We start from the raw sequence: 20,042 nt of genomic DNA on the forward strand, positions 1-20,042 counted from the left end.
ATTTTTGTTTGCTCTGTAGAGTCAAGAATGATGTGGTTGCCTTTTTTTTTGTTTTGGTCAAAACTATTAAGTACTCTAACTGATAGCAACAACTTAAGGGAAGAGATAAACTTCTTAACTAGGATTAATTATCTGGAGAGACCCAAACAACTAGAGAGGCTGTAAGTATATCATTCTAAACCCGTGTTAATGAGGTGGACTGAATGTCATTAGAAAGATGTCAGTGTGAGCGGAGGTCAGCTGCCATTACATAATGAAGGAAGCATGGCAGTGGCCAGATGTATTTGAAATGCACAATTTTCTAAAATGACAACCCAGCACAAATTGCTTTTATGGAGATAATAAGGATAATGGGAAAAGCATCTCTTTTACTCACTCTGTTTCCAGAATTTAAGATAATAATGATTGCACGTAAAGCATTTTGAAAGGCTACTTATTGCCATTCTGCCAAATGGCATTCCTCAACTCTCCAACTCCTGAGGCTCATCTAAATGGATACAGATCGTGGCCTGCAGTGGAAACTGTGATTGCATGTTTCATGAATCAGTACAGGCTCTTGGACCTTGATCTTCTATAGATAACTCTCTGGTATTTTTCCATTAAAACTATAGTTAGCATAAGAAGGAAAGGAACTGGCATAGTAATTAGTAAGAATTGAGTCCACAGAGACAGCGAACACTATGGGTGGGATAGACGAGGTATGATCTTTGGATAATGATAGGAGGATTGAATTTGGCTCTGAATACTTGAAATCGGATGACTTTACTTCTTGATTGTAGAATTTCATGATTCCTATGGTAAAATAGCTTCAACATTCATATATAAATGCATCATTATTATCTTTTAGCATACAATTATAATTATAGTACTAACAAAAAAAGCCACTGGCAATCTGAACTTTTTCTTTAGTTAAGAGAGGCTGCATGTCATAGTGATAAAGACATGGGTTTTGGGGATAGACAGACCTAAGTCCAAATCCAGCTCTGCAGTTGGCTTCCTATGTAAACTTCAGCAAATGACTTGATTAGTTCAGTTTCTTCAACTGCAACTTGAATGCTGTAAATCTAGTTCCAAGCACATACTGATGGTACATAGGTAAATATATATGTCACTTGAAGACTGTTTTAAGGATTAGAGGAAAAATATATGTACACTCTGTAAGCAGTAAATACACACGCACGTGCACACACACACACACATACACTACACTATTAGCCACTCAGTCATGTCCAGTTCTTTTGCAATCCCATGGACTGTAGCCCAGCAGGCTCCTCTGTCCATGGAATTCTGCAGGCAAGAAAACTGGAGTAGGTTACCAGTTCCTTCTCTAGGGAATCTCCCTGACCCAGGAATCTAACCTGGGTCTCCTGCATTGCAGGCGGATTCTTTGCCATCTGAGCCACCAGAGAAGTCCATGTATATACATATATATGTACATATATATTTGTTTTAGCTACTATGTAAAAGAAACATGAGGGTAAAAATGTCTCAGTTCCATAAATAATAGTGTCAAATTTAAGACTCAAGAAAATTCTTGAAATTTTACATTTAAAAGATAGCATTGGATAAAGAACATTGACAAGCAAGTCATAAACAAATATAAATGCATACTAATTTCTAAAAAATTTTCTGAACTTGACTGGGAGATGCAAAAAAATTTTAAATACTATATTTTACTAAATATATGGGAAAATATAATTTGATAACATATTACAATAAAGACAGTATGGAAAATGGCATTACAAATTGTGTTTTTATGGAAAGTAGGCAATATCTATTCGAAATAAAAATGAACGTATTCTTTTACATAGCAAACTTGCTTTATAGAGATCAGCTCTGTTAAGGCAAAGCATATGTTGGATCATAACTCATTAATAAATTTGAAAAGATTGAAATCATAGATTATATTCTATGATAAAAATGAATTAAATTAAAAATCAACAAAATAAAAACATCAGGAATATCACTAACTGGAAATTAAATAACACATTTCTAAATAACTGATTGAGAATGAATCACAAGAGAAAACAAAACATTTTAAACTGAGTTGAAATGAAAATATATCAAAATTTGTGCAACAGAGTTGTCAAATTTGTGTGAAATTTATAACATGGAACATTTATATTAGAAGAGATTAAAAAAGGTCGAAAAAAAATCCAAACTTTAACTATACAGAATTAGAAACACACAGACACACACACACACACAATAACCCAAAGTAAGCAGAAGAAAGGAAATAATAGAGATAAATACACGATAATGAAACACATGCTTGCTTAGTGGCTCAATTGTATACAGCTCTTTGTGACTCTGTGAACTAGGACCCACCAGTGAGCCTGCCAGGCTCCTCTGTCTGTGGAATTTTCCAGACAAGAACATTACAGTGAGTATCCATTACCTTCTCCAGGGGATCCTCCTGACCCAGGGATCAAACCCAGGTCTCCTGCAATGCAGGTGGATTGTTTACCATCTGAGCCACCAGGGAAGTCCGAAAATAACAAAATAGAATTAGATAAATATAAAAAATAAGTGAAACCAAAAGTTGATTCTTTGAAAAAAATCAATATAATTGATAAAACTTAAGCTAGACTAATCCAGAAAAAAAGAGAGGACAGAAATTACCAACCTTAAGAATTAAAACAGGGACATCACTGCAGATTCTATAAACATTAAAGAACAACAAATGACAAATATGGCAATAAATTTGACAACTTACACAAAATGGATAATCTTGAAAAAGACAAACCACCAAGCATGCCTGAGGAGAAAAACAGGTAATCTGAATAACCCTGTATCTATTAGATTAAAGAAATGACATTTGTATTTTAAAACTTCCCCAAAGTTAAACTCCAGCCCTAGTGGTTTCACTGATGAATTCTGTCAAGCATTCAGGGAATAAATAATACCAATTTTGCAAACTCTTACAGAAGAGGTGGGAACAGTTTTCAATTCATTTCATGAAGCCAGTATATTAAAACTAGACAAAGAAGGCATCACAAGAGAAGAAACTAGAGGCCAAGATAATCAAATCCAGCACTACATAAATTATATAAAATAATGTATCATGATCAACTGAGATTTATTCCAAAAAAATTCAACAGTTAAATATTTGGAAACCAATCAATATAATTCACTATGAAAGTGAAAGTCGCTCAGTCATGTCTGACTCTGCTACCCCATGGACTATACAGTCCATGGAATTCTCCAGGCCAGAATACTGGAGTGGATAGCCTTTCTCCAGCAGATCTTCCCGACCCAGGAATCAAACCAGCGTCTCCTGCATTGCAGGCAGATTCTTTACCAACTGATGGACCAGGGTATAATTCACTATACTAACAGATTAACATTTTGTTAATGCTTTAATTTCAATAGAGTAGGAAAAGGCATTTGATAAAATTCAATACCCATTCATGGCTTTTAAAAAAAAATTGTAGAAAACAAGGAATTGTGAGAAACTTTTTCAACATAATAAAAAATATCTGTGAAGAAAAGAAACCTGCAGGCATCATACTAATGGTGAAATTCTAAATGCTTTCCTCTTAAGATGAGATATAAAGCTAGGATGCCCATAGTCAATATTTCTATTGGAAAAAGTACTAATCAGTCCTAATAAGTCCAGTAAAGCAAGAAAAAAATGCACACAGATTGGAAAGGAAAAAGTAACACTGTCTTGTTTATACAATCATGAATTTATATATGAAAAATCCTCAGAAATCTACAAAAAGAAAATCTAATTGAATTTAGCATGGTTGTAGGACTTAATATTCAAAAACCAATTGTATTTTTACATACAAGCAGCAAGTGTTTAGAAATTGAAATTTAAACATATTTGCAAGAACATACGGAGAAGGCAATGGCGACCCATTCCAGTACTCTTGCCTGGAAAATCCCATGGGCAGAGGAGCCTGGTGGGCTTCAGTCCCTGGGGTTGCTATGAGTCGGACACGACTGAACGACTTCACTTTCACTTTTCACTTTCATGCATTGGAGAAGGAAATGGCAACCCACTGCAGTGTTCTTGCCTGAAGAATCCCAGGGACGGGGAGCCTGGTGGTCTTCCATCTATGGGGTCGCACAGAGTCAGACACGACTGAAGCGACTTAGCAGCAGCAGCAGCAAGAACGTAAACAGCATAAAATTCTCAAATATATTTAACAAAACATACAGTGAAAGTGAGAAATAGATTTAAGGGCCTAGATCTGATAGATAGAGTGCCTGATGAACTATGGAATGAGGTTCGTGACATTGTACAGGAGACAGGGATCAAGACCATCCCCATGGAAAAGAAATGCAAAAAAGCAAAATGGCTGTCTGGGGAGGGCTTACAAATAGCTGTGAAAAGAAGAGAAGTGAAAAGCAAAGGAGAAAAGGAAAGATACAAACATCTTAATGCAGAGTTCCAAAGAATAGCAAGAAGAGATAAGAAAGCCTTCTTCAGTGATCAATGCAAAGAAATAGAGGAAAACAACAGAATGGGAAAGACTAGAGATCTCTTCAAGAAAATCAGAGATACCAAAGGAACATTTTGTGCAAAGATGAGCTCGATAAAGGACAGAAATGGTATGGACCTAACAGAAGCAGAAGATATTAAGAAGAGATGGCAAGAATTCACAGAAGAACTGTACAAAAAAGATCTTCACGACCCAGATAATCACGATGGTGTGATCACTGACCTAGAGCCAGACATCCTGGAATGTGAAGTCAAGCGGGCCTTAGAAAGCATCACTATGAACAAAGCTAGTGGAGGTGATGGAATTCCAGTTGAGCTATTCCAAATCCTGAAAGATGATGCTGTGAAAGTGCTGAACTCAATATGCCAGCAAATTTGGAAAACTCAGCAGTGGCCACAGGACTGGAAAAGGTCAGTTTTCATTCCAATCCCTAAGAAAGGCAATGCCAAAGAATGCTCAAACTCCCGCACAATTGCACTCATCTCACACGCTAGTAAAGTAGTGCTCAAAATTCTCCAAGCCAGGCTTCAGCAATATGTGAAACGTGAACTTCCTGATGTTCAAGCTGGTTTTAGAAAAGGCAGAGGAACCAGAGATCAAATTGCCAACATCCGCTGGATCATCGAAAAAGCAAGAGAGTTCCAGAAAAATACCTATTTCTGCTTTATTGACTATGCCAAAGCCTTTAACTGTGTGGATCACAATAAACTGTGGGAAATTCTGAAAGAGATGGGAATACCAGACCACCTGATCTGCCTCTTGAGAAATTTGTATGCAGGTCAGGAAGCAACAGTTAGAACTGGACATGGAACAACAGACTGGTTCCAAATAGGAAAAGGATTACGTCAAGGCTGTATATTGTCACCCTGTTTATTTAACTTATATGCAGAGTACATCATGAGAAACGCTGGGCTGGAAGAAACACAAGCTGGAATCAAGATTGCCGGGAGAAATATCAATAACCTCAGATATACAGATGGCACCACCCTTATGGCAGAAAGTGAAGAGGAACTAAAAAGCCTCTTGATGAAGGTGAAAGAGGAGAGTGAAAAAGTTTGCTTAAAGCTCAACATTCAGAAAATGAAGATCATGGCATCTGGTCCCATCACTTCACGGGAAATAGATGGGGAAATAGAGGAAACAGTGTCAGACTTTATTTTTCTGGGCTCCAAAATCACTGCAGATGGTGACTGCAGCCATGAAATTAAAAGACGCTTACTCCTTGGAAGGAAAGTTATGACCAACCTAGATAGCAGAGACATTACTTTGCCAACAAAGGTCCGTCTAGTCAAGGCTATGGTTTTTCCAATAGTCATGTATGGATGTGAGAGTTGAACTGTGAAGAAAGCTGAGCACCAAAGAATTGATACTTTTGAACTGTGGTGTTGGAGAAGACTGTTGAGTCTCTTGGACTGCAAGGAGACTCAACCAGTCCATTCTAAAGGAAATCAGTCCTGGGTGTTCTTTGGAAGGAATGATGCTAAAGCTGAAACTCCAGTACTTTGGCCACCTCATGCAAAGAGTTGACTCATTGGAAAAGACTCTGATGCTGGGAGGGATTGGGGGCAGGAGGAGAATGGGACGACAGAGGATGAGATAACTGGATGGCATCACCGACTCAATGGACGTGAGTTTAAGTGAACTCCGGGAGTTGGTGATGGACAGGGAGGCCTGGCATGCTGCAGTTCATGGGGTTGCAAAGAGTTGGACATGACTGAGTGACTGAACTGAACTGAACTCAAGCTACTGGAGGGCAGGGAAGAATTATATTCATCTTTGAATCTCTGAGACTATTCATTTATCAGTTATGTTTTGAATACCTACTTAGTGCTAGTTCATGGCCATGCAGTGGACATATTTTCCGTAACATACTAGAGCTGCAATGTTTCTTAATTGCCAAATTGAATTCAGGTATTCAGGTTATCTCATGGTGGCAGGAAAAGGAAGGCATTAAATGAATATACTGCTTCCCCTTCTAACAAATATTAAAAACAGCTGAATTGTCATATCTATCCACATATCACCTTTTTTAAAGTAGAATTTGGCTCTGCAATTTGAGTGTGAAAGGGGGATTTGAGAAATGAAAAATTATATAGACTTCCAATTTAAATTGTTATGAAAAGAAGCCATATGTTCAATATCTGGTATTCCCTATTTGTTCCCATATTCATACAATTATAATTTAAGATCACACATCACAAACCTAGTAAGAATGAAGACCACCTAATTGCATTAGAACTCATGTTATTGTAAAACTGAACTATATAAATCTATCAGTATCTCAGTAGGAAAGGTTTAATCCTTATAAGCCAATATGCCAGAATTAAGTTTAACTCTTAAGATGGAACATTAATGCTTTCAAATTATACAGGTCAGGTGTCCCCAAAGAGACCCGAATCACATTCGCAGTCAGTGTACTTCTAACACTAGTTTCATAAATAGCACGTGGTCATAGGTGAAAAACCAGCAACACCAACACCCCACAAATAAACACTGGCATTGAGGTTAATACTTTGGCCACCCGAGGGTAAGGGTCGACTCATTGGAAAAGACTCTGATGGTGGGAAAGATTGAAGGAAAAACGAGAAAAGGGTGGCAGAGGATGAGATGGTTAGATAGCATCACTGGCTCAATGGACGTGAGTTTGAGCAAACTCTGGGAGATACTGAAGGACAGGAAAGACTGGCATGTTGGAGTCCATGGGGTCGCAAAGAGTCAGACACGACTTAGTGACTCAACACAACAATAAAAACAACACAGAAGTTAAAATATGAGCTTCAGAGCCTGTCTAGGTTTATAATTCAAGCCCCATCATTTACCATCTCTGTGCCCTAGGGTAAACTGCTTAATTTCTTTGTGTCTCAGTTTCCACATATGTAAATTAAGAACAGTAAAAGCTTCCATCTCGTAGGGTTGTTATGAGGGCTAATGGATTATATTAACTCATTATGAATTATCTGAAGAAGCTCCTGGTCCTTGAGAAGTATTTGGTAAATAAGAGAAAATACAAGTATGCCTGGTAAACCAGCCGTGCTGGCTTTACATCTCTGTAAGGAACATCTCCAAAAGGTGGGCAAGTGGGAGGGGCATAGGGAGATTATCTCAGACCCAACTTAACTTTTGCCCCACTCTGTCTTGAGATTCAGTATTTTTACTTTCCTGCTTATAATCAGGGGTGCCTATACCAGAAACCCCAGCTAAAGACACTTCTAAATGGAAATATTCACAAGAAGAGACTGTAAACAAGCCTACCTCATGCCAAATTTCTTCATTCTAGGATTCTGGGGCTGGGAACTTTGTCACAAATTTGAGCAATGGTGTTATAAAACAGACTGACAAGGCTGTGAATTGCAACAGTACATCAAGCTGGAGTCCTAAACTGTTATACTTTTTTTTTTGCTTTGAATTTTTATCCCATATGCTTACCATTTCTGCAGACATACGTTCATGCATTAAAATTTTTATTTTCCAGGGAAAAAGGTACTGGGGTTTAAATCAGTGAGGATTTTGCCAAGTCTTAGGGCAAGAGGGTTATGACATTTGGGAATTCTATGGGGTCGCACAGAATCGGACACGACTGAAGCGACTTAGCAGCAGCAGCAGCAGCAGAGAGAGAGCTATGGGATGAAAATCTATGTCCCCGTTCCATTTCCTTTCCGAAATCATCATGCCCTAGCGTTATTTAAGCCTGTTTCACTTTTCCCATTATGTCATGAGTCTTCTGAGGTAGGAACCATCTTGCTTATCTTTGAACAATAATTGGTAACAACAATAATGATGACAGGCAGTATTTACCACATGGCAGAGAGTGTGCTGTGTGCTTTACACGAGTCAGTTTAATCCTCACAATCATTCTAGCTATTGCTTTTATTCCAGCTTAACAAATGGGGAAACTGAGGCTTGGAAAGGAAAATTAATAAACTCAAGGTCACATGGTTAAGTGGCACAGTCAGGTTTGGGACTGAGGTTTGTCCAGCTTCAGAATGCATTCCCTTGATTGATACCCTATGATTCTCATGTGGAATATAGCTTAATGCTGGGAACCTACTGCTGATGCTGCTGCTGCTGCTAATTCGCTTCAGTCGTGTCCGACTCTGTGTGACCCCATAGACGGCAGCCAACCAGGCTCCCCCGTCCCTGGGATTCTCCAGGCAAGAACACTGGAGTGGGTTGCCATTTCCTTCTCCAATGCATGAAAGTGAAAAGTGAAAGTGAAGTTGCTCAGTCATGTCCGACTCTTAGCGACCCCAGGGACTGCAACCTACCATGCTCTGCCGTCCATGGGATTTTCCAGGCAAGAGTACTGGAGTGGGGTGCCATTGCCTTCTCCATGGGAATGCACTAGGAGTTTTAAAAAAACAAACGTTTCCTCCTTGGAGGTAGCTGGATGGAAAGAGTGAAACTAAGAGAAGCCTGTGGTGGCAGCTCATTGTTGTTGTTCAACAAGTCAGTCGTGTCTGACTCTTTGCGACCTCAAGGACTGCAGCATACCATCTCCCACAGTTTGCTCAAACTCATGTCCATTGAGTTTGTTTGTGATCCACACAGTCAAAGGCTTTAGTGTAGCCAATAAAGCAGAAGTAGATATTTTTCTGGAATTCCCTTGCTCTTTCTATGATCCAGTGGTTGCTGGCAATTTGATCTTTGGTTCCTTTGCCTTTTCTAAGCCCAGATTGTACATCTGGAAATTCTTGGTTAACATACTGCTGAAGCCTAGCTTGAAGGATTTTGAGCATTACCTTGTTAGCATGTACCTTGTACCTTGAAACTGTACAGTAGTTTGAACTTTCTTTGGCATTGCCTTTCTTTGAGATTGGAATGAAAACTCACCTTTTCCAGTCCTATGGCCACTGCTGAGTTTTCCAAATTTGCTGGCATATTGAGTGCAGCGCTTTAACATCATCATTGTTTAGGATTTGAAACAGCTCAGCTGAAATTTCATCACCTCCACTGATTTGTTCATAGTATTGCTTCATAAAGCCACTTGACTTCACACTCCAGGATGTCTGGCTCTTGGGGAGTGACCACACCGTCACTTTTATCTGGGTCATTAAGACTTTTTTTGTATAGTTTTTCTGTGTATTCTTGCCACCTGTTATTAATCTCTTCTGCTTCTGTTAGGTCTATCCTTAATTTACTTGCTATGCAGGAGACCTGGGTTTAATCCCTGTGTTGGGAAGATCCCCTGGAAAAGGGAATGGCTACCCATTCCAGTATTCTTGCTTGGAGGATCCCATGGACAGAGGAGCATAGAGGGCTACAGTCCATAGGGTCCCAAAGAGTTGGACACAACTGAAGTGGCTTAGCATGTACACATTCCTTTATAGAATTTCAGTTAGTAAAATTTGCTAGTTTTTATGTTTTAAAAGCATTTGGAATATGAGTCGAACCTGCATCTCCTGCATTAGCAGGCAGATTCTTTACTGACTGAGTCACCAGGGAAGTCCCCATAGATATTATTATTATATTTATAGATAATTAACTGTGTGCCAGGCATTGTTGTTTTTTAGTTGCTCAATCATGTCTGACTCTTTTGTGATCCCATAGACTGTAGCCCATAGGCTCCTCTGTCCATGAGATTTCCCAGAATACTGGAGTGGGTTGCCATTTCCTCCTCCAGGGCAGATAGAACTGGTGTCTCCACATCTCCTGCATTGCAGTCAGGTTTTTTACTGCTGAACCACCAGGGAAGCCCATTTTAGAATAATTGGACAACAAAAAGTTTATTGTATCATGATTACAGTTTGTGGAGAAAGCTTTGGAAACCACATTTGGCTGGTTTACTGACCTCGTGATGCTGTTCTCTGAGGTATTTCTGATGTCCTGGAAGGGCCCTGGAGATGTGGTTGGGAGAATGTGAGTTGGGTCCTGAACACACTACTTACTTTCCATGGTCCTCAGGCAAGGGATTCAACTCTTTGATGTTAATTTCTTGATCTGTGTCATCAAGGTAAATATCTTATAAAAGTGAGGATCATACAAATTGGTATATATGAAAGCATTGTAAGTTATAAGGCATTTTATCCACGTAAGCCATAATGCAGTTCTTCTCCCAGGCTGCTAAGGCTTTGGGAACTATGCAGAGTCTTATATTTGATGAGCCAGAGAGAGTAGATCAGTCAGAACCATGCAAGACAGGTTGCAGAGATGCACATGAAGAATAAGGAGGAGGAATATTGCCAAGGAATGACTCAAAGTGCAGCTTGATCACTCCTTTGATCATGCCTGCTGCCCTTTTTCTGATTGGGGTGACAACTGACAGTTTGATGAGGAAGACAGGAAGGGAAGAGCTGGAGCCGCCTGGAAGAATGAAGATGTGGCTGAAAGCAGCCAGTGGGGTACAGGTCTGGGGATGGAGGATGTGGATGTTTGAAGGATCCTTAAAAGACTGGAAACACACAAGGAAGATTTGTGTAAAAATTCAAAATTTTTTTGGATATGATTCATAGTTTAGTTGAACTTTAGCTTTACTGTCTGTTATGGACTGAATGTTCATATCTCCTCCAAATTTTTATTTTGAGCTTCTAAGGTGATGGTAGTGGTAAGGAAACTGCCTGCCAATGCAGGAGACATCAGGGATGCAGATTCCATCCCTGGGTTGGGAAGATCCCCTGGAGGAGGGCATAGCAATCCACTCCAGTATTCTTGCCTGGAAAAATCCCATTGACATAGGAGACTGACGGGCTACAGTCCATAGGGTCACAAAGAATCAGACATGACGGGCAACTTAACGTACATGCAACCTCCAGTATAAAGAGTATTTGGAAATGAAGACTTTGGGAGGCAGTTAGGGTTAGATGAGGTCATGGGGGTAAGACCTTTACTGTAGAATTAGTGCCCTTATAAAGAAAAGACATTCAAGTGCTTGATCTTTCTCTCCCACATGCACTCACTGGGGTAAAGCCATGTGAACACACCACCAAGACGAACTGTCTGAAAGTCAAGAGAAAGGCCCTCACCAGACTCTGATGTACTGGCACTCGAATCTCAGACTTCTGGCTTAAAAATCTGTAAGAGAATTAATTTGTATTGCTTAAGCTCCCTCAGTTTATGGTATTTTGTTATGGTGGTCCCAGTAGATTAAATCACTGTCAAAAAAGTCAGGTAAAATTGGGAAGATTTGTATCAAATGATACAGTATACAGTGGAAGACTTGTATCAAAATGACAAACATGAATTTACCTCTTTTGTACCTAGAATTATCTCTTATTATTCTCCATTGTTCAGTCTCTTTCTCTGTCTTCTCCACTGCAACTATAATTTATTTGGTATGGTTCAGACTTTCTAATTTTGGATTGTTAGTAAGAAAGGGTATTGAAGAAGGAAATGGCAACCTACTCCAGTGTTCTTGCCTGGAGAATCCCAGGGACGGGGAGGCTGGTGGGCTGCTGTCTATGGGGTCACACAGAGTCGGACACAACTGAAGCTACTTAGCAGCAGCAGCAGCAGTAAGAAAGGGTATCTTTTTTTTTTTAACACTTTCTTTTTAAAAATTTTTAATTAGAGGATAATTACTTTACAATCTTATGGTGGTTTCTGCTTTACATCAACATGAATTGGCCATGGATATACATATGTTCCCTTCCTCATGAACCCCACTCCCACCCCCCTCCCCCTCCCACACTTCTGGGTTTTCATAGAACCCCAGCTTTGGGTTCCCTGTGTCATACAGCAATCTTCCACTGGCTATCTATTTTATATATGGTGATGTGTATGTTTCAATGCTATTCTCTCAAATCATCCCACCCTCTCCTTCCCCTTCATGTCCAAATTCTGTTCTTTATGTCTGTCTCCTTTGCTGCCTTGCAAGTAGGATCATTAGTACTATCTTTCTAGATTCCATATACATGCATTAATATACAATATTTGTCTTTCTCTAAGAAAGAGTATTTTTAGACACTAGAATCACAATCTAAATACCTAAACCATCCCCACAACCCACACAGAAGAAGCTTTGCTAAAGAGGATAATTCACTTTCCTACCAACTGGAAACTCACTAGCCTATCTATAAAGGGTTAGGTGTTGAAAAGATGACTTTGATTTTAAGATCAACTAGATGAACTAACTAACGGCCATGTCACATTTGGAATGAATAATGAAAAAAGCTTCTCCTACCTTGAAACCAGAGTTTATCTCTCAACTGAAGAAAAAGAATTGGTGATTTACATGTGCTCCAACAAACTCACAATTAACCTTGGAAAAGTTGCAAATTTTCAAAAGGACATGACAAAACGCTGGTAGGACTAGTGTACAATAAAGCAATGATGGTAATGAAAAAGCATTTCACTGTCAGATCATAAATTCTATTCTCTGCATCGTTCTTCCAACAAAGTAGAAAAAATAAATAAAGTGACTGAATGTCAGACTCTCAGGAGTGAGGAAAAAAAGAAGGCTACACACTAAAATGTCCAATACCTGTACCATGATAAGTTACTTCTGGCAGGTTGACATCACTGATTGATCATGGCTTCAGCATCACCTCCTTTCTTGCCTGGAAACTTAACCTTCAGATTTGGTAGCAATGAAGATTGACTTTGTGCTTCCCAGAGCACGGCCAGAGTAATTCAAAGAGGAGAATTGCAGATCTTATCCCACTGTGCTAGGAAAGAAACTGATTTAGAAACCTCTTTGCAGAGAGCAGTTTTAACCAGATTATGGTCCAAAATTGGACTCTCTTTTTGAGACAGGATGAAATTTGATCCCTTTGTCAATGACAATAGAAGCTTCATTGCCCACATGATAGAAGCTTGTGTGTGGTAGGTGATTCCTCACAATTTCTCAGCAGTTATAAAGCAAACAAAATCAACTCTAGGTAATGTGATTGTGGGGAAACTCAAGACTGCACAGTGCATGCCTCTGCCGTCAGCAGAGAGCCTGGCTTGACCATTATAGACACACGCTTCTCCAGTGCCTCTGATAAGAGGGCTTTCTGCATAGTGCAGGTCAAGGTCCCCTCTTGCAGTCAAGCTTATAGAAAGCCTCCAGAGGCTATCTAATTGACCACACTGACACTCAGTGGGGCCATCCATTTATCTTGCTGCACTTTAAGCCCAATTTCTCTTTGTGCATCCTAACCATGGAAGACAAGTCACTGTTTTCTGTATTATAAATCCCCTTGACCAAAGGCGATTCCGAAAGTAGCTTTCATTGCTTTTTCTTCTTCTTCAGGGTGAGTAATCCTAAATTCTGTAAGCTTTCTCACAATCCTTGCTTTTGATCTCATAATTCATTCTATAATAAGCTGTGCCTTTCCAAGATCTTTCTAGAGTTTCGGTTGGGCCAAACCAAAGACAACCATTGATGAATGTGTCTTAACAATGAATAGAAGTGCTGTTTGCCCAGAAGGCTATCTATCTAATGGACTGTTTAGGCCTGGAGCTTCTTAAATCACTAAAGTTGTTTGTTATTCCTGTCTTCAAAAGCATCCCCTGCTGAAACACAAAGGTGATTGGAGAGGAAAGAGAAGTGTTGTTCACAAGGACTTATGTTACAGAGTAGTTTCAGGGGTTAACTGGTTGACAGCATGGAGTAGGAGGTGACAACATGGTCCAATGCAAAGAACACTGTACTGAGAGTCCTCAGGCAGATGTAGCATTTCCCCCACCCTTGCCACTCAGCAACTGGGTGATCTGGGGCATGTGTCCAAGTTTTTGATTTCTTATCTGCATCAAAGAGATGCTTGGGAAGTGATATGTACGATCTTATTCATGTCTGAAGTTTGGAATTCCGTAACTTCATATTTAACAGGGCTCTAAGAGGATACGATATAAGTTGTAGCTCCAAGGTGAAGAGGGTTGATTAAGACCACAGTGGAGGGAGCTCTGTAGGGCTAGGGGGCAGGGGACTGTGAGGACAGCTATGAATATCTGGACATAGAGTATAGTCTCGAATGCTTGGAAATTGGGAAGATGGTGTGAGAGTGGGCTCCCATTTTGTTCAGGGCCTCAGTCACTGTAGAAGACGATGTTTGAACTCTTCTGTACTTCCCTGCATAAGCTCAGCTGTGCCAAAATAAACCTCAATGATACTGGGGACATTTAGTGTTTACTTCATATATACCTTTGAGGAAAATCTAATTTGTTGAAGGCAAAATCATCTCCTTCTGTAGAGTTGCCAAGATGATAAATATCTCGGCAGAAATGTTGATGACTCTTTATCAAGTTCTATAGTAAACCCAAGAAACAACTAGGATTTATCTTTCCTTTAATTTCAAAACACATAAGTCCAAAGAGCTCAGCAACCATAGAAGTTTTGACTTTATCCAGGGCTTTTGTCAGTGGTATTAAGAAATAGTAGATGAGCCTCAAATGAAATGACCAAGAAAACATCCTTGAACCTTAACACCCAGTGGGTTTGGATTTCTGAAATAGTTGAAATCAATATAGTATAGTGGTTATTTCAAGATCTTTCTGTGTTGTTGGGTGTTGTCATTATAGACATGCCTGAACCGGCTAAGTCTGCTCCTGCCCCTAAAAAGGGCTCTAAAAAAGCTGTGACCAAGGCCCAGAAGAAGGACAGCAAGAAGCACAAGCGCAGCCGCAAGGAGAGCTACTCTGTGTATGTGTACAAGGTGCTGAAGCAAGTCCATCCGGACACCGGCATCTCGTCCAAGGCCTTGGGAATCATGAACTCCTTCCTCAACGACATTTTCGAGCGCATCACTGGCAAGACATCGCGCCTGGTGCATTACAACAAGCGCTCGACTATCACATCCAGGGAGATCCAGACCACCGTGCGCTTGCTGCTACCTGGGGAGCTGGCCAAGCACGCCGAGTCCGAGGGCACTAAGGCTGTCACAAGTATACCAGCTCCAAGTAAATATAATATGCCTAGCCGCTGTTAACAGAGAAGGCAATGGCACCCCACTCCAGTACTCTTGCCTGGAAAATCCCATGGATGGAGGAGCCTGGTGGGCTGCAGTCCATGGGGTCGCTAAGAGTTGAACACGACTGAGTGACTTCACTTTTACTTTTTTACTTTCACTTTTTATAGTGGTTATGAGCATATATTCTGGACTCAGCCAAATCTGGGTTGTGGTTCTGATTATCTCATTTAATAAGGGTATGATCTCAGAGAAGGCTGAGGCTTTTAAGTTTCTATTTCTCCTTATCTGTTAAATGGAAATGGCAACAATAATATCTGTATCATAGGGTTGTCATCAAGATTAAACATTAATAATAAAAATTTCTTAGTTCTGTGCCTGGCATACAGTAAGTGCTCAATAAAGGTTATCATCATCAATTTCATCTTCCAGGAGACAAAGTGATCCTAAAGTGTAAATTCACACTCAGAGAAAAAAATGCAGTCTTACAATATGCTCCCCATCTCTGGCTGCTGGACATGGCTCTGGAAAATGAGCTGGAATATGTCCAATATGAATCTCAAAGAAATAGGGAGAGGACTGCTTGGAGGTAGGTTCCCAAGCAAGGCCAGAGTTTGATATTGAAGTTCCTTGTAGTCATATTGAAGTATTATTACTCTATATTGCTTTGAAAAGAAATACCTGAGACCTGTGTCCTCAGAGTATATTTTAGGCTTTGTTGATTGGTCTAACCAAACTGCTCATTTTCTGATGAAATCATTGTTTGATCACTGTTAGACAAAAAGCTAAGAACAGACAGATGATCAATTGGCCTGTGTACCAATGCCCTAGCTTGTTTCAATTTTCATAAACAAAGTAAAAAAAAATTCACTCTGGTTTTGAATTTAAATATCTGTGAATGAGTCATTGTAATTATAAAGGTTGATAAGAAATTATTACATTTGATGCCATCATACCAAAGAAAAAAAACTTTTAAAAGTATTTTATGCAGTGGAGGTTAGTGATAAATTGAAATGTTGAGTAAGAGATGAACAGATAAAAGTTGAACATGGGCTTTTCATGCTTACTACTATTTTTCTCTCTTTCAATTCAAAATTCATGTTTTTATTTTTTTAATATTTTATTTTGTGAACTTAAACAAGTTCAAGCTGCAAAAATGACATCTGTGTTTGTACAAGACAACAGACATAATTTGAATTTATTAATATAGAGCATTTTACACCTACAAGAGACTCAAATAACCAATGTAGTAAGCAGATGGGAAAATATAACAAATAGTCTGTCTTTTGATGACATTTATAACTTTTCCTTATTCAGCAATGGCAAGCTAAATAGGCAAATGGACTTTTTTTTATAGTTATAGTCTAGAAAAGCTTCTTAGAAGCTGCTTTTATCAGAAGCTCATTTTTAACATATGGGATTGAGTATCTAATCAAAGGATTGGCATTTTATGATGCAAAAGTTTTAAGCCACTTTAGGGGGGAAAAAAACCCTAATTTACAAGAGTGTTCAAATGTAAATAAAAGCCAAAAGTATTTTCTGAAATGGGGTACATTTTAGTGAAAGCACTTCAACCTAACGCATTTTAATCTAAATTTTTCTTTCAGTTGTACTTGTTCTAAGAGCAAAACCTAAATGGATTTGGTTTGAAGAAAGAAAATGAAGGAAAATTCAAATTTAAAAATCTTTAATTTTAGAAAATTTCAACAAAGAGAATGGATATATATTGTTCCCTGTCTTCATTTACTTTAAAAAAGCTTAAAAATTTTAAGAAGTCTGTGAAAATTAACATATAGAGGTCTTTAATTGGATAGAAGCCACAATTTACTGTAGGTGAGTGTTTTTGTTTTGTTTTCTTTTTTAACATGGATTGTAGAGTCTGCAAGAACTTGAAAGCTTTTTGTAAGATCTTTTGAAATATGACAGAATTTTTTTTCCAGGCTGGTTAGAATTGCTCAGGTGTGATTGCCTCCAAATTCATTTCCATCCTCTTCTTCCAGCTCAGTTTGCTGTTTGGCAAGATGTATTACATTTCTCTAAAAAAGTGATTTCATCCATGTTTAGTTTGTTAACCCAGGAGGCCATTAGACTGGTGTGGCTGTTGCTAGGCTGTCTATGTAGCAGAGTAAAACTTAAGCCTGTAATTGCTTCAAGGCTATGAAATTGAAACCTAGAGACAACCAATCAGAGCCAGCTAGGCTTTAAACCATAGCCAATCAAATAATTTCCTTGCTTTGCTCCTGTACCTTCTCTACATAGGGTCTTATCCCTGGCCACTGTCTCAGGGTACTCTAACCACTTCTGGGTTTGGTGTTGAGTCCAGTCGATTTTCACTCAAATAAACTCTAAAAAAATTTGATACCTTTCAGTTTATCTCTTAACAGTGCTTAGGGGAGTGCTAGTTAAAGGATAAATCCACTTAGTTTTTCTGTCCATGCAAGTCAGAGAGCAAAAGTTGGCTGTCCTGTTCATGTCTTTCAACTCCAGTTGAACTCTGTCACAACTGAAGGAAACATTGGGAAGTGGTTGCATTTCTGAATACTTCTCATTATACTTAAAAAAAAAAAAAGACTTTTTGATGCATCTCATAATAAGAGTTCTTTCATTGCTTGTGGCTTTATTTATTTATTTTTTTCCCTAGTTCACAGATAAACCTAAAGGGAAAACCATCAAACCAGAGACTAGGGAAATGCACATTGCTGACATGGTGCAGTAGATAGGATGACTCTATCAAAATAAAAGGGCGATCTGGATCCACACACCATTCTCATTTCATGTACTTGTCAATATAAAACTATTGTATGTAATTTTTCAAAATGTTGCTTAATTCAAAGTAGGACCTAGCATAAGCTTGTATGTAGGCTTCCTTTTTATGAAGGCTGCATGCAATCACTCAAGGTACAACTCAGATCCCCAAATTTTATCTAAGCAGATCCCAGCTGCTCTAAAAGTGATGGTACACTTCTTGACAACTGGGAGAATTCTTTCTTCTTATTCTTGTGTACAGGCATTATGGTTATTTCCTTTGGGAATATTTTTCTAGTGGAAATGTAAAAGAAGGCAAAATGGGTGGTAGAGAAGGGACTTTTTTTTTTTTTATCAGAAAGTTATTAGGTAAAGCTGACCTTTTGGACAGGTAACCCAGGACAAGGATGCAAAGGGGGGAGGTGACAGAAGAGGGACTCAGAATCTAGCTAGAACCACTCTAAAAGTCATAAAGCCACAAAATGAATGGTCATTATAAAGATATAAAAGGCTCTTTATTATGCATATTATCTCTAACCAGATCTTACAAATTTATAAGCATTTCTTAGAACTAAGGGAGGTGGTGAAGGCTTTGGAGTCTGAGATAAGACTTTGTCATTTATTTGACAAGTCACTTAATCTCTTTGTGCTCAATTTCTTTTTGGGTAAAATAAAGATCATTGTAGTATCTATGCCTAGGGTGGTCGGGACAATTAAATGCCACAATGTACATAAATATTATGGTGTCCAAAACATAGTAAGAGCTTAAGAGACTTTAGCTATTATTCTACTGAAAAGTATTTAGCGAAGAAGAAATTGTAAATATGAACAAAAAGCAGAGTGACTATAATTATACACTTAATATATTTAGAATGTCAGGATAGTCTCTTTATAAAGGGTGCTGTCTTTATAAAGACATTTAGTAAAAGTAAAAACACAAAGTTTACATAAGATCTTTAAATTTAGCATTATATTTATAGAAATCTATATCTTCATAACATATATGTGTATAAATATAAATGCTAAGTTAACCAACTTTCATGTCACCTACTCCTTAGAATTTCAGGATTCTAACACTGATGGCTGGGGTGGAACTCAAACATTTGAAGGACTTTGCAGCAATCTTTGTCTCCAAACACTACTTTCTGGAAAATACCTCTAGTGGAAGGACTGATGATGAAGTCGAAGCTCAAGCTCCAATACTTTGGCCACCTGATTCAAAAAGACTCTGATACTGGGAAAGATTGAGGGCAGGAGGAGAAGAGGGCAACAGAGGACGAGATGGTTGGATGGTGTCACTGACACAATGGACATAAGTTTAAGCAAACTCTGGGGAGATAGTGAAGGCCAGGGAAGCCTGGAGTGGTGCAGTCCACAGGGTTGCAAAGAGCTGGACGTGACTTAGTGACTGAACAACAAAAGTGACCTGTAAGAAATAAGGCAGGAAGTTACAGCTTTCCCATAAATGCATAAAGGTTATTTTATTTGTTTTTGTCTCTTCTTGTTTGAAGGGTTAGGAAAAGCTGGAGTAAAGTGGTGGTGGGGGGCAGATAGGGAGAGAAATTTGAGAAAATGTGCTAAATAGGATACCATTATTTCATCACAGCAATTCTTTTGATGAAATCTAATTAAAAATTCTTCAATACACTTAATTAACTGATAGATTTCATTTTGAGTTTGGCTTCAACATCAACTAAAAATATATTGAATTGCAAGTCAGTTCCAAATTCCAATCAAGCTTTTTTAAGAATCTGAATCATTTCCTAATTTCTATGACAACCAGTTTATGCTTCTATCTCCTGTGAAGCTTAAAATGACACTGACCCAAATCAATGCCATAACAACAAACGCTTAAGTTGTTTAGATTCCCTTTATATAGTTTGCATGCTAAAGAAATATATCTTGCCTTAAATTTTTTAAAAAATAAGTTATAAACTGAGATCATCTGATTACGAAGACCTAAATTTCAGTGGGCAGATGTTTATATTTTATTGAGCTTATACTCAACCATTTTTTTCTTTGT

The 20,042-nt window shown here is 38.6% G+C and overlaps 1 protein-coding gene across 1 annotated transcript; it reads left to right on the plus strand.

Annotated features, from left to right (window-relative positions):
• The first annotated feature begins 14,890 nt into the window (after nt 1-14,890).
• Nucleotides 14,891-17,990, plus strand: LOC138988012 (histone H2B type 1-K-like). The gene is made up of 2 exons (XM_070371856.1): nt 14,891-15,244; nt 17,916-17,990. The coding sequence occupies exons 1-2, from the start codon at nt 14,891-14,893 to the stop codon at nt 17,988-17,990; spliced, it is 429 nt and encodes a 142-aa protein (XP_070227957.1).
• The last annotated feature ends 2,052 nt before the right edge of the window (nt 17,991-20,042 follow it).

The sequence above is a fragment of the Bos mutus genome, chromosome 5 (genome assembly GCF_027580195.1).
Source record: "Bos mutus isolate GX-2022 chromosome 5, NWIPB_WYAK_1.1, whole genome shotgun sequence".
Taxonomy (NCBI): Eukaryota; Metazoa; Chordata; class Mammalia; order Artiodactyla; family Bovidae; genus Bos; species Bos mutus.